Genomic DNA, 19,735 nt, shown 5'->3' with positions numbered 1-19,735 from the left:
GTAATAAATTTAGAAAATGTTTTTGCTTTCTTGTTGAGACGTAAATGGAGAGATTGATGGCACTCTTATACCTCTATGGGATATTTAAAGATAAAGCCAGCATCTGGTTAGCGTAACCTGACACAAAGATTGGAAATCATTAAAAAAAATGTTTCTTTTTTCAGTCCAAACAAGTCCCAAACTATTTTTTTAAATACTCTATGAACCATTTTTCACAATCTAAGAGATGCTTGCATGGCAAATCAGCAACTGTAGAGCGACTTTGGTAGTGACCCTGTGGACTAATGTCAAAGGGGTCCTTGCCTTGTTAGGATGAAGCAGGATATGCAGAGCCACAAACATGTTGGGCTGTCATATTGTTTCTAACATCACTTTATCATCAATACTGCTTCTCTTATTATACAATTATATTGTAAATCTTGTAATCTTGTAATCTTGACACTGATCACTGGTTTGCACTTTCCATTTAACCCACTGTATTTGTTATATTGAAGTGTCCAAACATTTCCAAACCCAGCTGTATCTAAATAATTCATATTCAAGATGCAGATCAAAGTCAGCAACAACAATGAGGCCCTACCTTTCTCCTCATTGTAGTATCAGCCTGGTGAGCTAGATACAGAAAATAAAGTACAATTGCATGATAGCTATAGTGAAGTAAGTGTGTGTGTGTGTGTGTGTGTGTGTGTGTGTGTGTGCTTGTTTAAAAAAATAAATACCTTCAGAAAGTTTTGCCACCCACTGGCGTGCAGTGGCCAGAGTAGATACCACTTTATCTCTACTTGGCAGCAGCGCAGCAGGTAGAAACCTAATGGACATCATAGCCTCTAAAAGTGAACTTGTGTTCGTTGCTGTTTGAGCTGGGAGAGCAGAGATAGCAACACGGTTAAAGCAGGGAGAGAGAGTGTCTCAAGATGGTTATCGGGGCCCTTTAAGATGTCTGGGGCCTCCTAGGGCTCCCTACAGGCCACGGTGCGCCCATCGAAGAGCCCGACTGGGCCAGTAATCTATCCCCCTGCCATGCTGCTGTGCTCTCCACGCCGTTAATCCAATCACTCCCCTGCCACGGTGGGACAGGCAGAGCACTAATCCAGTTTACACAGCAACAAAAAAAGCCCCAGACTCATTCCTCACTCCCCGCAGAGCATTGCCAGCTTCTTGATGTGACATTGAGTGAGAAAGATGAGGATAATTACAGGGGCAATTATTTTATTTTTATTATGTGTTCAGCTTTTTTTTTCTCCTTTTCCCCCATGTTCCAAGCTAATTACCATGGCCTTGTCACAAAAACCCAAGGTGATGGCATGCAATCATTTGGGAAGCAGCGAGTCAGCCACTTTTAACGCCCCTTGCCACGGCTGCTCCGGTTAAATCATTAGTATGCATCTGATGAGGCTGGGCCTTGCATGCAGTGGGCAGGGAGGACCTCAGATAAGTCATTTAGACTAACGGGAACTTAATTAATTTTGTTTAATCTTTATAAAGCTCCACAGGGGGACAGATTTTTATACAGCCCCTCGCCAACTTCTTCACCTCACACTCAGCCCACCTAGCTTACCTCGACCCAGAGGTTTTGCATAATAGGGGCGACTGGTCTCTGCATCAATATTGGCTTAATGTTGTGTACAATGCTAAACTGTGTCATGTGTAATGAGACCAGGTAGAGTCTAAGTCTGTGTTCATTTGGCCCTTAGCTTGAAGTGAAACCCTAAAGAATGAGTTTAAGGGTGTGTGGAATAGAGAACTACTGCCAGTGGCATTGTCAATAAGTGTGTTAATTCAGGATGTGGAGAAAGGGCACCTTATTTGGAACACCTCGTGAATTTATGTTTATCTTAATTACTGTTTTATCTGTCCTACCACTGAAGGAAGGAAACACAGCAGCTTTGATTATCTTCCAAGGTGGTGACGGATCATAATTATTTAGGCGGGGAGATGGCGGAGCAAGCCTCAAGAAATTAAGAGGTAAAGGATGCATCTGTGTAACACCTCATGCCCTTGAGCAACCTATATAGAAGCACTACCGGGGTTCTATAGGATTCAGGAGAATGATACATTGATTCTTTGCACTTTACAACTCTACAGTGAGACACGGTGGAGCACAGCACTTAACCCCTGGCGGGTTTAGTGAAAGACTGTGGTTGTACTGGGCTGCTCTGAGGTATAAACATGTGTAAATGTGTCAATGTAAAGCAGGAGGATGGAGGTAAAACTCTGCAAATCCTCCTGGGATTTTTAGATAAAAAGAGGGAAAAGTTTTTGAAGCATAAGGCTCTGAATAATAGAAAGACTTAACATCGCTACACTTGACAGAAATGCAAATGTCTGTCATAACAAACAGAAATTCAAAATCTACATTATCTGTGAAGTATACTTTTAGCGATCTATGTTTCCAAACTGCTTTCAGAGACTGTTTTGGGCTCCACTTTTATACATTTCAGCCATTATGTTGACATGATTCATACTTAATTATTATTATTACATTTTTGTGAGAAATTGTGACAGTGGCCATTTTGATGAGTAAATCTTATAGGATACAATACATATATTAAGCATCTCCCATCCATATGGAAGTGAATGGATTTGAAGAATAATGGAAGTGTGTTCAGTAAAGAAGAAACATCCTCCAGTGTCCTCCAGTTTGACATGCTGGAGGTTAATGGAGTGTGATTCTGATTCTCAGTCAGCATATAGGTGTTGGTAAAGAATAGTGTCTCTATTGGTCTTGTTGACCTGCAGGCCTTGTGTACAAATATCGATTTGTGTTCAGTCCGAGGAAAGCATACAACTTTGGGATAACACTTCCAGGTAAACACTCTACACACCAGATATCGACTTAGTCAAGACACCTGAGACAAGGAGCTACAATCACGAGTTCAAGATCCAAAATGGCACAAAATACCTACAACCAGGTATTTTGTGCCTACATAAACGAGGACACAAAAACACCTAGCGGTTCTTCTTTCTTGTAAGATGATAGGTTTCCATTGTATATCTCATAACAAGGCTTACAAAACATATACCAGGTAGTTCTGCAAGGCACCTTCATGAGTCTTTTTGAACATTTTGCTTCACTTGTGTGTACAAAATTGTATGTGTGACTTTCAGTCATCAAAATTAACCTTTTCAAATAAAGGTTGTGTTCCTCTTTTAAATGTTAGTCTCACATACAGGTTCACATTTAGCCAAGTATAATATCTAACAACTTTTAAAAATGGAAATTGACACCTTTTTATCACTAAAATTAAAGAGCTTGTACCCAACAAGTCATTTCTGAGTCATAATTATTTTCAACCTACTATCTGCCTGGTATAGCTGAACCTAGGGAAAATGCTAATGTTGCCTTGTTAATACAGGATGACTCATTTAGAGCATGAAATATAGATGAGCGATCTGTGGCTTTTTCGAAAAGCTTAGTTAATATGTTCTAAAAGCTACCGTTTGAGTAGTGCTACAGTCACACTTGGGGAAACAGGGATTGAAGATTGTAAGGAACAAAACTAATGCAACCTTGTGCGTTAAGCATGATATCTTGTTGCCTTTGAAATGGTTCTTTCTGTCTGTGACCACTCACAGTCAGCTGCCATCTTCAAAGTGACTTTGGTGCGTGAAGGCCGAGATAACACAAGACCAGTCACTGCTGTTAGTTTCTGATTGAATGGAGTCAAGTTTGCAATTATACAAAATCGGTTTGTGATAATACGGTCATTAACTGTGACAAATCAGCAAAAATAGAGCACTTAAAACTGAAATTCATAAATTCAATTCCACAAATAATGACGTAGTTGCTGTCGGTTGCAATTTAGCTTCAAAATTACATAAAGATCACATAAATGCTCAGTAACCTTGCTTTTATGTACAAATATAACCAGAATACACCCAGTTGTCCCCCTACTGCAAAGAGACTCTCATTCTGTCTGGGTTTATAGATTATTTTTAGAAATGCATTAAACAGGCTTACAAATAATTACAAATAGTAATAGACAGTAACATATATAAAAATACAAAATGTTATAAATTGATAGCTTTTATGTAAAAATTGGACACTGTTCATTTCTTTGTAAGTGGGCAAGTGGTGAGTGGTGCAAATCTATAAATGTTTTATTTATGTATCTAATTCAGTCTAAATATACAATGAAGCTGTTAATTCTCTAAAGTGATTTACATCTCTCATTTATTAGACTATGGACGGTAATATCTAATTTTTACATATTTTCAGTTTAAAGTTTCTGAGCTCTACAGTGCAGGCCTCATATTAGAAGCAGTACCAAGAATGCACCCCGCATTAAAATTATTAATTAAAATTAAAATGTTGATTTTTTTTACTGTGTGCTAAATCCCAAGATTAATGGTTTTCTGCACCATATAATCTTAAATTATTCCAACCTCTTAGCCAGGTTTGTGTTCCCGGTTATATTTTTTATTTAACTGTTGTATGTTTTTATTTATAGATTTTTTTCACTATTTTATCATTGTTAGCTGATAACAGCTCTAATGAGAGGTGGTGGCACTCATAGTGGAAGAGTCATAGGGCACATTAAACACACTTTTTGATTGACTGCACACAGAGTCTGAAGCAGAGAGCCCAGCTCAACATAGAAACCTAAAATGTGAACTAGTTAGCAATGCTAGCAAGCCTGGTTAACCAGGTGTGATTGCCATCCATTAACACAGGCAAAGATATGATTATACTTACCAAAACTGAAGCACAAGCTTCTTGGATGGGCTACAATTCACAGCAAGACATGTGATTTGTTAGATAATTCTGTTAAAAAGGACCAACACGACATACCTGGTCCGTTTTTTGAGACTAGCTTCATTTTTCAGCCCTGGAGGTTGCTGCTTGATCTTCACTATATCCCTGTAAGGGTAACCAGTGTTGTCATTGATACTTTTGAGTATATTTTCTAAGACTGTGTCGTATAGTTTCCAAGACTGTCTTGTATAGTTTTACAAAAGACTAGTTTGAAAGTAGCTAGTAGTCAGTAACCTTGGTGATTTTAATAGATATTCGAGAAGGTTGGAGATGAAGGACATATAGAGGAAAACAAACAGAGGCCTCTAACTCAGCAACTAAATTTGATGAAGTGTACAATTTAAAGGACGCTCTGAATAAATGCCCAGGAAGGAGTAGACTTTTGGCAGACTGACAAATCTTATGTTTCTTTGAAAACATCCACCAAGATTCATCTGCTACGTCAAGCTGACACACGGAGATTGTGTTTGACTTTCAAAGGAAATGTGCAATGAGCGTGCTACGGAACTAGGAGGTAATTAGTAAGACTTGAGCTGAGTTTTTTTTCTCGATACTTAAAATGCCACGAAGCACTCACAGCTGAAGGCACACAGATGTTGGAGCTGGTAAATGGAGTTGGGAAAAGAGCTTATTATGATTAAATGAATCTGATTGTGTTGTAACCCAGAGGTACAGATAGGAGGAACCATATGAGGGTGAATGCAGCTACAAGCTAAGCGGTTTTCCTAATGATGATTTCAGAGCCTATGGCACGTCTGACTGTAGATTTTATTTTGTCCTAAAGCACAGAAAACGAGTCCAAAAGAGTAGTTGACTGGCTAGCTTGCTGGCCTGCTTGCTGGATGGATGGATAGATCAGTGAATGCATTGATGGATGGGTGGTTTTGATGATGGACAGATGATAGATGTGTGTCTGATATGCTGCAGGAGTGCTTTCACTGACTTAGAGATAAAAACCTCAAAGGGGCTTAAAACCCATCGTATTTTATCTCGACAGAACTGTCAAGATAACAACAGCAAAGGCCAAAAACTGAACCAGATAACACAAATAAATGACAGCAGGAAGTGATAGGGCAACAGAATGCTTAGAATTAGTATTGTAAGTAGTCATTTGTATTAGAATGTTACAAATGAATGGTGATTAAGTAGGATTAGGAATAAACTAGAACTATGTAGACTGCTGTCTGCTTAGTTCTATATGGCAACAAACACACTATTGGTTTAATACTAAGTGTCTATTAAAGGCTATTAAATGTTTACTCTTGGGAGTTAATTAGTAATCATAATCCTACTATCTTAACCCTTTGTTTGGAAATGTTGAGAGTAACCTTTACCTCAGTAAAAAGTAAAGAAAAACATGTACAACATCCAAATATTTTTGTGCAGCTTTCACCACATCTGTTATCTCATGTAATCAGCACATGGCCTGAGTATTGAACTTTAATCATGTGTTGACAAGTATGTGGTTATGACAGATAGGCTATTTAAGCCCTTTAAGCTATTTTCTGATTGTCAGTAAATTTTTCTGGCAGTCTGTGACACTAAACATTTCTCCTGCAAAGGTCAGACCACCTGCATGTTAAAAACAAAAATCTGTTTCTAATAAACTTCAAGCGTCCAGCACCACTGTAATCACTGTAAGTGATACTGCCCTCATATTCTGATTTGAAACTTGCAATACTTTGTAACTCATTCCCACATCGGTCTTATTCAACCCGACACGGCCATGATTAAAACACAGTCACTGACACGAATGGGAAATAGATCTTAAAACAGTGCCTGCTAATGGAAGCTGATGATTAATGGGTGATTGTCTAATCGATTAATATCCACCCTGAAAGGATTTACAGCAAGGGGAGACTTCATTTCATGTGCTGCTGGTTTACAGACACCAAACTGCTTCAAGCTGATATGTGTTATTCTTCAACTGTCCCTGCCTCGTGCAGATCTTAGAAACGCATGTTTGCATGCTGCTATGTTGAATTTAATCACATTCCTTAGAAGCCACATGAACGTCTTTACCATGATGGCGCATAAGTGTGTATTCAGCAGCTCTCTTATCCCCTTGGTTGATTTATTTAAAAACTGATTAAATTCCACATTCAGCTCCATGCTGTGAGACTTTGATCCTCTGCTTAATGCCAGTACTTCTGCAGAGAAAGGATTGCTGTTTTACTTAAGAACAAAGGGGCCGTTTTATATGATAACCTAAAGTATTTCTGTTGCTTCAATGCATACAGAGCTGTCAGCATTTTTCTATATTGCATCAGTGTCAACATTCAGCAGCACAGCCGGCATTCATGAAATGTTAAGCCCAGAGTATCAGTTACATGTATGGACAGTTAATCCCCAGACACCAGGGAGTTGTGTTGATGACGGAGTCTTCTTATCTCTGTCTTAGCTGCAACATTTCTGTTTGCAATAAAGATCTCCTCTCGCCTCTCCTCTATTCTCCTCTCAGGTTGGAGGACACACCATGCTACCTATTCGCTGGATGCCCCCAGAGAGCATCATGTACAGGAAGTTCTCCACGGAAAGCGATGTCTGGAGCTTTGGAGTCATTCTGTGGGAGATCTTCACCTATGGGAAGCAGCCTTGGTTTCAGCTGGGTAACAACGAGGTAAAAAGCGCTTGAAGCACGATAGATAAACCTTCACGAGATATAGCACACACACATTATCAAAGGCCGAACTGCAGAATCTCATGCACACACTGGAAATTATAGCTCCAGGTCATCTCGTGGTAAATCTGAAAGTCTACTTTTCCATTTCCAAACATCAAGTAGGGCAGCTTATTGCAAAGTACATCAAAATCTTTCCCCACATGTCGTCAGCGGTGGGGAATGGCTGAAATCCTGAGCTTGCTAATAGCAGATTTAAATGACCACTGCTATTCTGGATCTTAATCTACTGCCTCGTGTTGTTTCTTCACTCTTTGGTGAGATGATAAATTGATGCCCATGTGCGATTAGACAAGATGCCACATTACATAACGCCTGTGAGCGGTCTGTTTTTTCATTGAAGTCTTTGCTTTAAATCAATAAAATTCAATTAGGATTACGCTTGTAGGGTAAGCCCAGGCATTACAATAGAATAGAAATATCAATAGAAGTGTCAATGTGCTTTTGGGCTTTATACAAATTTGATATTTTCATATTTTTCTGCATCTTGCGCAGAAGAAGTTTTGAGGCATGCTAAATGAAACACTCGGCTGATTAAACTGTGATGAGATGAGTGCTTTATTATATCACAGCCAAAGAAGGTAAATTGTTTTCCAAATGTAATTTTGTACCTACAGGTAGTACAGACAAAATTCTTGTACTTGATATTCACTTATTCACATGCCTATTATTCAGTTGTTGTCATTGTTTAAATCATTGAAAAATTACTGCAATAATTATAAATGAGCATTAGTGACTCAGTGACAGTGGTAAAGTATCACCTGGGTACTGTAGGAACATGTTTCAAACAAGCATCACACTTCTGGGCTCCACTGGCTCCACTATCATTTTACTACACAGTAAAATTAGATTGCACTTTTTTGCCATCACCTATCAGCTTGTCTGCTTTTTTTTTTTGTTTGATTGGTTGTTTTTTTGATAGCTCCTAAATACAGCAAAGAACAATACATGTATTCTATACAGAGAAATACATTCTTTAGCAGAGAGTGTGACGCATTTTCTGTGTCAGACATGTCTCGAACAGTTATTTTGCTTAGTGCCCGTTAACCAAGACACCCGTTTTAGTTTTATATGTGAAAGCAAAATGGAATAGCAGGTTACCTCATGGTGTCATGGTCTGTGTGCACGCAGGCAGGAAAAGGACCCAATATGCAGGCTCACGGAGGTGGAACTCAGACTCAAAAACTACAGCTTTATTGCTGGCAAACACAAAACAAAACCTAAACTGGGATAGCTAGAAATGGGGCATGAAAACAGAACACACAGGCTAGTACAAGGGAAGACGCGACAACGAACGGGAACACATGCAGACACTAAATACAGGTGGGAACAGGGCAGAGAGCAAACACCTGGGAAACACGGCTGAAACTAACTACAAAGACGGAATACGTTGACCTTCAAAGTAAAACAGGAAACAGACTGGGCACAGAACTAAACCTCAAAATTAGGATACAAAAACTGAACTCAAGAAGTCATATACAAAGGAGAAATCATAGAATAACAACAATAATACACAAAACACTGGGTCACCAACCCAGGACCGTGACACATGGACCATTAAATAAATGTTGATGCTTCAATTTAAGTAAAAGCTGTAAGAATTATTTAATGTTCTGCGTACCATGTTTGGTATGACCTCTCCAGTTAAAATAATAATATATAATATTTTTCGAAGAAAGAAGTTGGAAGGAAGCAGAAAACTAATACAAACCACTCCAGAACAGGTGTTCACACATTGTTTCTCACTTCTCCAAAATCTCTATCATGGAAGTTATGAGTGTGAAGTTATCATGACCCACAGCAGACACATTATTGGAAAATAAACCATAATTCTCATTTAATCTGCTATGTAGAAAGGTGAAAACTACACTGCGTGCTAAATTGATGGTCAAGGATATTATAGCCTAACCTGCTCTGTTTCGTGCAGCCCCTCTTGTCTTGGCCTATTAGTGGCAGCTGATCCCAGTCCAGCCTTATTACGTCTGCCCTCACGCTGCTGCTTATCTGTCCTCTCAAGTTGCTTATTATGTGAGGGGGTTGGAGTTATGCTTTGTACTGGGATCAGAGACCCCAACTGTGATCATAGAACTAGGGTGACTAATCACACCCTTGTTTTCACTTTCACTTGTCTATTAGTACATGTTATCATATTTGCAAGTATATGATGTATGTACGAAGGACGCGTGCTACAATCTGAATCTCAGACGGGAAGTGAGACTTCTCTCTAATTGAGTCCAAGCACTATGTCAAGGAAAAATAAAGGTTGTAAATCACCAGAGCCCTGCAGAATCCATATTATCTATATTATCTGGCTTCACTCACCAGAACTGTAACAATAAGTGGTCAGACAAAGGTAGGCGTCAGCTTGATAAGTCACATGAAAGGGTGCAAAATCACATGAAAGGGTGCAAATAACCAACCAGAAACATTGACAGGTCTACTTACAACAGAGCAGCTGACTTGACAAACAAAGATAAAACTATACTATGGGAAGAGTATGAATAATTTAAACACTTAATACAGGCTGAAAACAACACGGCTGCTACAGCCAAAGCAGCAGATTGTGAATGTGTGTGGTCAGTAAGACTGGAGAAGACCTGATATATTAATAAGGTCTCACTTATTTGAAGCCAGAGAGGGAAGCTGAGAAAAATGCTGACTGTGTAAGTTAACAGATTTATCGATATCACAGCTCTATCATTACGACGCAGAGGAACCTGATGGATTACAATTGTTATTCCATTAAATTAATGCAGCTCCCATGATGTTTATTAACATCAAACATGGGCTTAGTCTCTGTGCAAATTTAATAATAATAATAACTTTATGTGTATAGCGCTTTTAAAACACACTTTTACAAAGTGCTTTACAATTTGAATAAATGCCGACACATGCAGACACATAATTAACCATATTGTCTTATCAAATGCATGCATGTGCATGCATTTGATGTAAACTATGGCCCAAATTAGTGGGCAAAATCCTTTTTTTCAGCAGATTTAGGTGGCCTAATAGGCTGAGGAAGGCTCTTCCAAAGTTTAGGTGCTCAAAAGCATGGTCGTGGTTTTAAAGTAGTGTGGATTAATAAAACAATCCTCATTTTTCTTTGTCATTAACACAAAAAACAGGGGAAAAAATCAAATCCAAATGCAACTAAAAAGGATAAGATAGATGGATGGAAAAGGAGGGAAAGGAACAAAATCAGAATTTAAAACCAAGAGACTACACATGAGAAAACTAAATAAAAGAGGAAGTAAACCAACAGAGAGACCAAAAGACTGAGGGTGTACTCACACTAAGCATGGTTGCCTTGTACCAACACCAAGTGTGTTTGTCCCATCTTCCCACTGCCTCACTGTCCTGTGCTCATACTGCTCTTTACATGCAGACCCGAGTACACTTCACTTTGTTTCAACATCTCAACTTCGCTTCAGAGAGCACAATGAGGTTCATGATTTTATGCATTTTGTAGCTTAATTGGAAGCGGTGACACACTGGCCTCTCACATGTGTTACAGATTTGCTATTTACATAACACAGTGATTTTCACAGGGGCAGTCACTGTCACTGAGGAAGCATTCGAATACCAATCACACTACTTGTGTATCGTGCTTGGGTCTAACTAAGCAAGGCTGTTCTCTTCAGCTGGACCAGAGCACAGTTCACTTGACTGCAGCCATGCACACACCAATCACATTACTGTTAGAAGTAGAACTGGGTTTGGGGGTTAAACACATGTGTACAGTGCACCATAAAACTAAACATAACTGACAGAAAAGAGAAAACCAGGAACGCAAAGACAAAAAAACTGTACCAACAAACAAATTAAGGACCCCAAAAACATGACATTCCCCCACCCCCTGCAGTGGCTCTATGCACCACAGTTAGAGAAGCACTGGGTGGATTTTTCAAAGCTACTGCTTGATTGTAGCGTTTGTGATTGTGGAATTATGCATAGAGGCTCCAGTCAGTCTTAAAGGTAGCCCGTCGGCATTTGGAGACTCTTATCATCTGGGGATGAGACATGACTGACGAAATATAACAGAAAGTAAACAAACGGTAGAACAATAGATCAAGTGTGTCCCTCCTGTTTTGTTCTAATAACGTGTACTGCTGTCTTGAGTAAAGTAAAGTCACATTTATTTAAACACAGATCAAGTTTGTCATACGTTCCTTCCAGAAAATTAGGCTTTAGATATCAGTAGATTATCAAATCCTTTGTTCTGACACTGTTGTTGTGCTGCAAACTTGCAAGAGCGTGAAATTGCATGACACCATAATATGCCTTACGGGGAAAGTTTCTGTTGTCCCTCTTCAGCTGTGTTGTTAATTTCTACGCCTTGAAAAGTGAAAACTTAAAAAAAGATGTTTGAGCTAGTTTTGATTAGTACACAAGTGTGAAGTGTAAATAATGTTAAAAATCACAGTTTTTCCATAACATGACCCCCCCCCCCAATAATTTCACACAAATAGATTGCTATCCATTCTTTTAAAGTACAGTGCCCTGGAAAATGAAGCCAAATTATCACGACAGCAGTGAGTCATCTGGCTAATTAGTGCGCAAGCACAATAGAGAAAAGATCAATCAGCCTTTTAACAACATCTAAAACATCCCAGCCCCACCAAATAGTCAGTATTATTGTTAGTTTGTGCTGTGGGACAGAAAAAAAAAGTCTTGTTTCCCTTTTATTATTGCCCAAATTTAGGATTGAATGTGTTCTGTTTATTTCTTTCATCTCAGTTTCATTAGTTCAAACCTCAAAGGACATTTCTGCTCAGTGTCACCGCTTTCTCATTATGAACAAACCAAAGCAATCAGTCAGTGAGAATCTCCTGTTTCACTCCACTGCCCTGTCTCCTCTGCAGGTCATTGAGTGCATAACCCAGGGTCGGGTTCTGGAGAGGCCACGGATTTGTCCTAAGGAGGTTTATGACATCATGCTAGGCTGCTGGCAGCGGGAACCACAGCAGCGACTGAACATTAAGGACATTCAGAAGGTCCTGTTCGCCATGGGAAAAGCCACGCCGGTCTACCTGGACATCCTGGGCTAGCAGCGGCCCATGAGTGGCCTCGCCAGACGCAAAGATCGACAGAGACATACAGACAGAACGACCCACACGGATCCAGGAATAACCAAACCAACCTGCTTCACTGTCGAAAAAACACCTGCATTGTTTGGGAAGGACTTAAGTGCCTGCAACACTTTTGGATATAGTGGATAAAACGTATTCAAAAAAACACGCACTTTTACATTTTGTTTACTTGTGTATAAGATGTACAGGTTTGAAGAAGACTTTTTTTTTGTTTTTCCTTGAAAAACTGCAAAAATACACAAAAATGGAGACCGAAAGGAAAGTGGACTGGCAGTAGGAAATGGCCGCAATTTGATTATATTATGGAGAGAAGACAGAGTTCAAATCTATCCTAGGTTTGGTTTTATGAATATATATAGAAATATTACATATATTTTATATTTATTTCTTTTTGTCAAGGTGTTGAAGGGTCTGCCATGTGTGTTGCTAAGGGCTTGGCCCTGTCTGAAGACGCCACCGACAAACTATTGGCAGGGACTTGACGTTGGAAGCCTTACTTGCACTCTGATTGGCTGGCTCTGAGCTCATAAAGGGAGCTCTTTGGAATAACACTGGATGGTTGGAAAATAGCAGCGCTCTGTAGAGGACCTACCCAATCAGACAACTGACAAATCTATTTTAATTTAAAGATAATGTACATATTGTAAAATTCTATGTGTCAGAATTATGTTAACTTATTTTTTCCGATGTTACTTTGGTTCCTTTTCTGACTGTGATCTGGGTGGCTAAAGTATAAAGCTATGGTATTTGTTTTCATCCTAATCCAGAGGAGATTTCCTTGGGAATTACTCGTGTCAGTGCTGGTTGTCTAATGTGGTGAAGGTGAATGCCAGTGAATACAATGCGAAAAGCCCACTGACACCGAATCAAAGAGACTTTGTCGAACGTGGGATGACTCAGAGCCATGGTTCAACATGACACTTTCCAAAGAGGTGATGAAACCTCGGATTCACGTTCCTTTTCATTTGCTTTTTATGGCAAGAATTATAAGTTGGTTAGTAATATCTCACGCCTCACCCCTCAAAGACACATACACACGCTTTGTCATATTCAAGCTTTTTGATGTAAAACTGCTTAAAAAAAAACAGCGTTTTTGTAGCTTTGAGTGTATTCATCATTTGTGAGTCGCAGGGTTGTTGTCTTGAATTAAACAGCCTATTGTATGTGTTAAAGGAACGATTTGACATTTTGACCAATATGATTGCTTTCTTGCTGAGAGTTATAACAAATGCAGCTTTTATATCTTATTTTTTAATATGAGGCTACAGGTTTCAGGACATGGTCAGCTCAGCTTAGTATAAAAATGTATCAGCTAGTTAAGCTTTTTTTTTTTTTTAAACTCGTTGAAAAGCACATTGACATTTTAACTAACACATATATTTACCCTGATAGAGCTTATATGTAGCCTTGTGAATAATAAGTATTGTTTTAACTTAAAAATAATTATATAAAAAGCTTTTTCTTTTAAATCGAATATTATTTATTCAGTTTCTATCCTGCTCTGAATTTTATTGTTAGCCCTATTTCAGATTTTTTTTATTCAATCATGAAATTGTAATGGAAAACCTACCAAGTAATTTTTATGCCCCAATTTAAGCCGAATATACCCAAAACTGCTACTGATTTACTAGAGTGAGTAGCCAATTAGAAACGATTAAAACAGTGAACCCCAAACGTCAGACCACTAACACTCAGATTAAAACGTTAAAATCTTATGCAGTCAATGTAAAACTTTAATCACATCTCTGGTCATTACACAAGTAGAACATTCAACATTTCTTTTCCATTTTCATGGATAACTTTTGATGTTTGTTGAACTTCATTCTCCATAAACAGCTTTATTTTCAAAATTAAGTTCTTTCAACTAATAAGATATAAGAAGCATTCAGGATTAGAAAGAGGTCAGAAATGAAGAATAATAGCAAACACAAGTAAAAAAAAAAAAAAACTTAACAAAAGAAAAACTTTAATAGAAAAATCAACTTGAGTTTGTAACCAATCCCTTAGATTAAAACCAGAAGGATTATTATTTGAGTTAGCCTATATAACAGCACTTCATCGGATAAGTGTATACAGTAGGATTAAGTACTTTGTCCACATGTAAACACCCTGGAAGCTGTTTTTCACAAACTCAATTCTCCTAAAATTTTAGTTTAAATTGCCATTTAGAAAACTCTTGTGGCCTTCAGTATCTTTACAGTGGACACTTTGTGAATCCAGTGATTAGACCAATTTGTTATGCTTTTAACGATCAGTTTAGTTGTTTAGCTTATTTTTAAAGTAAGTATGTTCAACATTTATGTTATAGCTGCAAAACAGATTTTCTAGAAGCGTCCGTTAAAGCCATAGCTAGAGTTTTGATTGTTAAACATCAGTGCTTTTGAAGACTTTACAAAACAAACTTGAAAATGTAAGTAATAGCCGTGCTGCTTTGCTAGTAAATTTCTGCTGACAGTAGCATTGTTCCTTACATTGTAACAGATTTTAAAATTTAAGTGTAAAATATTTTAACATATAATGTGTCATAAAATGTGAAACATTTCTCAAAAATACAGTTCAGTGGAATAAGCTAATTGGGTAAGCTACACTGGACATGGAGGGTTAGCTGGCTTTGGTTTCTTATATCTTGATTGTGTTAAACTGAGGTTATTGGTCAACTTTCTTTTTCCCCACACTGAAGTGCATTTTCAGACGTCGGGAGGCTAATTTTGTTGCAAACAGCTATTCCTTATTTCCAGCGTTTGAGCCAGGCGAAGCTCACAAGCTGTTGGTGCTAGCTGTACATTGTCAATACTGATATGAGAGCTGCATTGATCTTATCATCTAACACTCAGCAAGAAAGCAAAATAGGATATTTTCCCCAATGTAGACCTCTTATTTTAAAGTATTATAGGTTGATGTCATCAGGATCCTATCACTCTACACGCTGCTAAAAGAAACACATTGCATTTTTATTACTATTATCATGATTTCTCTTCCATCAGCTGCACAAGAATGATGTTGGCTGATTAGAAAAACACTCCTGTTACAATTACAGAGAGCAGGCGGATACTTGTCTTAATTTTTGGACTGTACACAAGAAATAATAATCACTGAAGTGGATCAGCTAATTGTGTGGTATCATTGCATTTTTTTTAAATAATTACAGTATTAACTTAAAGAAAAAATATGAAGAGTTTTGTTCTAAAATCTGATCCAATTCGACTCAAAACCTACAACGAAAAAGATATTACTTCTGAAAAATCTCATAATTAAGTGCTCAGTTGACAAAATGAGTTATTTCTTTCAGAGTGGATCCTGAAGCATTCTCACACACTGAATGATAAACCTCAGGCAACTATTTTATTTCATGTTGTATCTGGATATAGAGTGGTTTACAAAGGAGCTCTTCACATCTCTTCCTTATTATCTTGACATGAATTCTCACAGTATGACAATGTTGTCTCTGTTTCCCTTGGGACTGTGTAAATCATTAATGAGCATTCGGTTATTTCAAGTATTTTGTATGAAAGGCGAGGTCCAGTCCATTGAGTTACCCAAAGCATTGAGTTTTTGTGTATTCTCTTGTGGTAAAGATAAACGCTTAAAGACATTATGACACAGACCGTGAGCATTTGCAGGGTATTGTAATCCTTTCATGGTGAGTTGAATATTCTTTAAAAAGTCTTTTTTTTTTCTTTTCTTGGATGAACTAACTGAACACTTTTTGAAGCAAAGTTGGCATATTACCATGTACACATGTTACAGAATATTAAAATGTGGTATAACATCTGCAGTATATAAAATACTGGTATTCCATGATAGATCTTTGTATTAATGTGACTCTCTTAAGAAAATGTCTTCAAACAATCAGACGATCTCTTTTTCCATTTTGTCCTGTCTTATAAAGATGTGTGAATTTGACTAAATCTTGTCTTCATCTAAATCTCTCACAAAGCTGAACAGCATGAGTTCAGTGTGTGTCTGTGTTGTCTTCTCCTCTTCTATCAATTGTTGATGTGATAGAAGTGATAGAAATGTCTTTTTCTCAGGTAGTTTGGTATTTCTACAGCTACATAGTTTATATCCTTGGATACTACAGGATGAGTCCAAGGGGAAACCTATTCTTCTGAAAAATCAAGCCAATGCTGTTTATCTAAGGCCCACTTGAGGCTTTCCCATAGACTCCCATGTTAAAATGTCCAACTTTACAACAGGAAAAAACCCCCCCACATGTTTAAAGCCTAGTACAAAAATCAGTTTTTGTTTGTTGAGTTTATTTTCCTTTTCATGACAACTTAACACGAGATACATTTCATTTCATATATTTTATTTTATGCTACAACATCGTAGGGATAACCAAAATTATTGCAACTGTGTGCAATGAACTTGGGAATTCATTGCCTTTGAAATAATGGCTCCAAAGATAGGGACCATGTCTCCAACCACTGCAGTCAGTTGCTGTCAGAGCAACTTTGATGCATCAAGAGAATAAAATGGCAATAAGACGGAGTCAGCCTGCAATCAGTCAACTTGATTCCATTGAGTAAGATCAGGTTGGCAATTACATACAATCTGACAATTAACTGATAAACTGGTAAAATTCACAGATTCTGTTCCCATCTGTTGTAAATCAGTTGCAATTTACTTACACAAAAATTCATGTTAAAGAGAAATTCACAGACTTTCAGTGTACATTCAGCCGGATTGACATAGATTTGAAACAGCTATTCAGAAATTCCTCCACAAATAGAGACATATTTGTTGCAGGACTGCAATTTCACTGCAAAATAACACAGGCCTTGGCAACCTTGCTTTTATATAGGAATATAATCAGAATCTAACCAGTCGACAACCTGACAGTTATTTGCAGACAAGTTGTGCTCATTGATCAGCTCAGATTGATTCCAACATATTGGCAATCAGGTTTGTAAATTAGATGGCATTTATTTCAGTCACCTTAAATACTTGCAATCAGTTGCCAAACGAGAAAAGAAATTCAATGCAGTCACTAGGCAACCATCAGTTAGTTGCAACTAACTCTGGTGTGACTGAGCATTTTATAATTAGCATGTTTAAATGACACACAGTGTATTTTAAAAGCTCACTGGTTTGTGATAGCTTTACGGCTGTTACCGTGTTGATTTTCTAAATTCAGACGTGATCAGTTTGGACAAGAGGGTGAAGTGCACAACATGAGCACAAACTTTATGGAAAGGTGCCACATTATAGTAAGAACAATTCCATCAAAATTCTCTAAAAGGCGCCAACAGAGTCCAGAGGTCCAGTTCAGTGACTCAGTGATAGTGAAGCCAAACTTAAGTTTAAGCCTTAACTTACATTAAGGTTAGAGGTCACCATAGAGACCAGCCTGCAAGCATATTAATCCCTCAGCTTGGACATTTTAACAGGGAGTCTATGAGGATTGACTAATTTGGGGGTTAGCCTCATGTGTCAGTTTGACGAACTGTTTTGGCTTAATTTTTCTGCTGATTGCTTTAAATGAACCTGGTTATGGGGTTAATGTGATGAGTTATTAAGGGCATGGCTGCTTTGATTGACAAGTAGGTAGGTCCTAACACCACCACTAGCTGTCTGCTAAGCTTTACCTTCACTAATTCCAGTCACTGAATTAGACTTCTCAACATTTGGTATGGTTTGTTGGTGACTTTTGGAGTATTTTAATGCAATTATCTAAGATTACAGTGTTATTAATTATACTAACTGCCTCTCCAAGAATTCTGTGCTCTAGTTTTGGTGAGAAATGGGAATTTACAAACCAATGGATGACACGAAGATTGAAAAAAAAGATATGTAGAGTTTATTGTCAATTCTAAAGATGTGTTGGTTTATTTCAGTAACCCTATAAAATATCTCAGTGTGTATATATATATATATATATATATATATATATATATATATATACTGTGTGTTTTCAAAGTCAAAGTTTCAGTTTTAGGTATTATGCAGAAAAAGCCTTTATAGTCAATTACTTCCTGAAGTCAGTGGCATACAGACATCAGCCGATCCTTGTATTTTCCGTGGTGATGCTCTTACAGCCTTCACTGCAGACACCTACAGCTTCTGCCTGCTGTGGAGTGTCTCTGACTTTAAAGAAGGGAATGAATGCATCTTTATCAGACTGAGATCAAGCAGCTGATATCAATGGAGTATAGTCCAGCTCTTCACCCTGAAGAACTCAAGTTGAAAAGATCTGGCTGATAGATGAAATGTCATGCAGTGAATTTTCAGCCATACATGCCCAAAGCCATAACTAACACACACACACACACACACACACACACAACCACGTTTAACAAAGCTGGTGGTGCACTGGGCCATAAGCTGCTTCTTTCTTTTCCTCCATTCATTTCATCACTTTGCAAGACGTTGATCTTCACTGCTCTCTAGAAGTCTGAAAGTTTCTTTCTTTGTTTGTGAGTTCCAGTCTCTATTTATTGATGTTTATCAGAGTTTGCATCTTGTGCTGAGTCCTCGGAGGTTCCACTCATGAAATCTTGACAGTTCACAGGGAAACATTTTTGCCAGCAACCTGGAGAGCTTTGATAGCTGGCTCTTCACTTGAATAGGTTTTTTTTCGGGGGGGGGGGTTTCTCTTGAACATTTAACATGATTTTAAACCTATTCTTGTCTTCAAGCTTGTTTCCATTTTCTGCATTTTGCTTAGATTATTTTTAAAATGAGCCCAAATGTTGCTACTTTTGATAGCACTCTAAAATTTTTGAGCCCCATAATTTCTTTCTTCACTTGTGTGGTCAATTTATGTAAGCTTTAAATTATGAGCTGATGACAGACTCCAATTAGCGAGGGCTTGAAAGAGCTACACCTCCCACACAGTTCTTTCAGCCTACTCAAAACAAAGGTGAGATCTGGCAATCTAGCATAATTTTACTTTAAAATTAAGTGACCTGAAGCACTGCCTGAATCATGGCTCTGAGGTCATGATGAGCTACAACTGTTAATCTCAAACAGATTTAGTTCCACCCTTCTTCATCAGGTCAACCTTACATGTAGAGAAGAACATTTAAGACACCTAGAATGCCAAAAGCTATGATCCCTTTCAATTTTTCAATCTTATTCTGCAACACAGATATGCCACAACTCTAAATAAACAGGTGATGTGAATAAGTGAATAACATTGATCATATATTTCAATGCAATCTGTTTCTGGAAAGCGACAGATGCAAGCAGTCATATTAATATTAC

At 38.0% G+C, this 19,735-nt stretch overlaps 1 protein-coding gene across 4 annotated transcripts in view; it reads left to right on the top strand.

Moving 5' to 3' along the window:
- Positions 1-16,432, top strand: part of ntrk3b (neurotrophic tyrosine kinase, receptor, type 3b) — a 210,592-nt gene extending 194,160 nt beyond the window's left edge. For all 4 annotated transcript variants that reach the window (XM_003437694.5, XM_019360768.2, XM_013265484.3 and 1 more), the window contains 2 exons: positions 7,218-7,376; positions 12,302-16,432. In XM_003437694.5, coding sequence (XP_003437742.1) covers positions 7,218-7,376; positions 12,302-12,487 — 345 coding nt within the window. In that variant the 3' untranslated portion in view covers positions 12,488-16,432. The remainder of the gene's footprint in view (positions 1-7,217; positions 7,377-12,301) is intronic.
- The last annotated feature ends 3,303 nt before the right edge of the window (positions 16,433-19,735 follow it).

The sequence above is a fragment of the Oreochromis niloticus genome, linkage group LG1, assembly GCF_001858045.2.
Source record: "Oreochromis niloticus isolate F11D_XX linkage group LG1, O_niloticus_UMD_NMBU, whole genome shotgun sequence".
Lineage (NCBI taxonomy): Eukaryota > Metazoa > Chordata > Actinopteri > Cichliformes > Cichlidae > Oreochromis > Oreochromis niloticus.
Note: the sequence above shows the minus strand (reverse complement) of the source record. Positions and strands in the feature narration are given on the sequence as shown.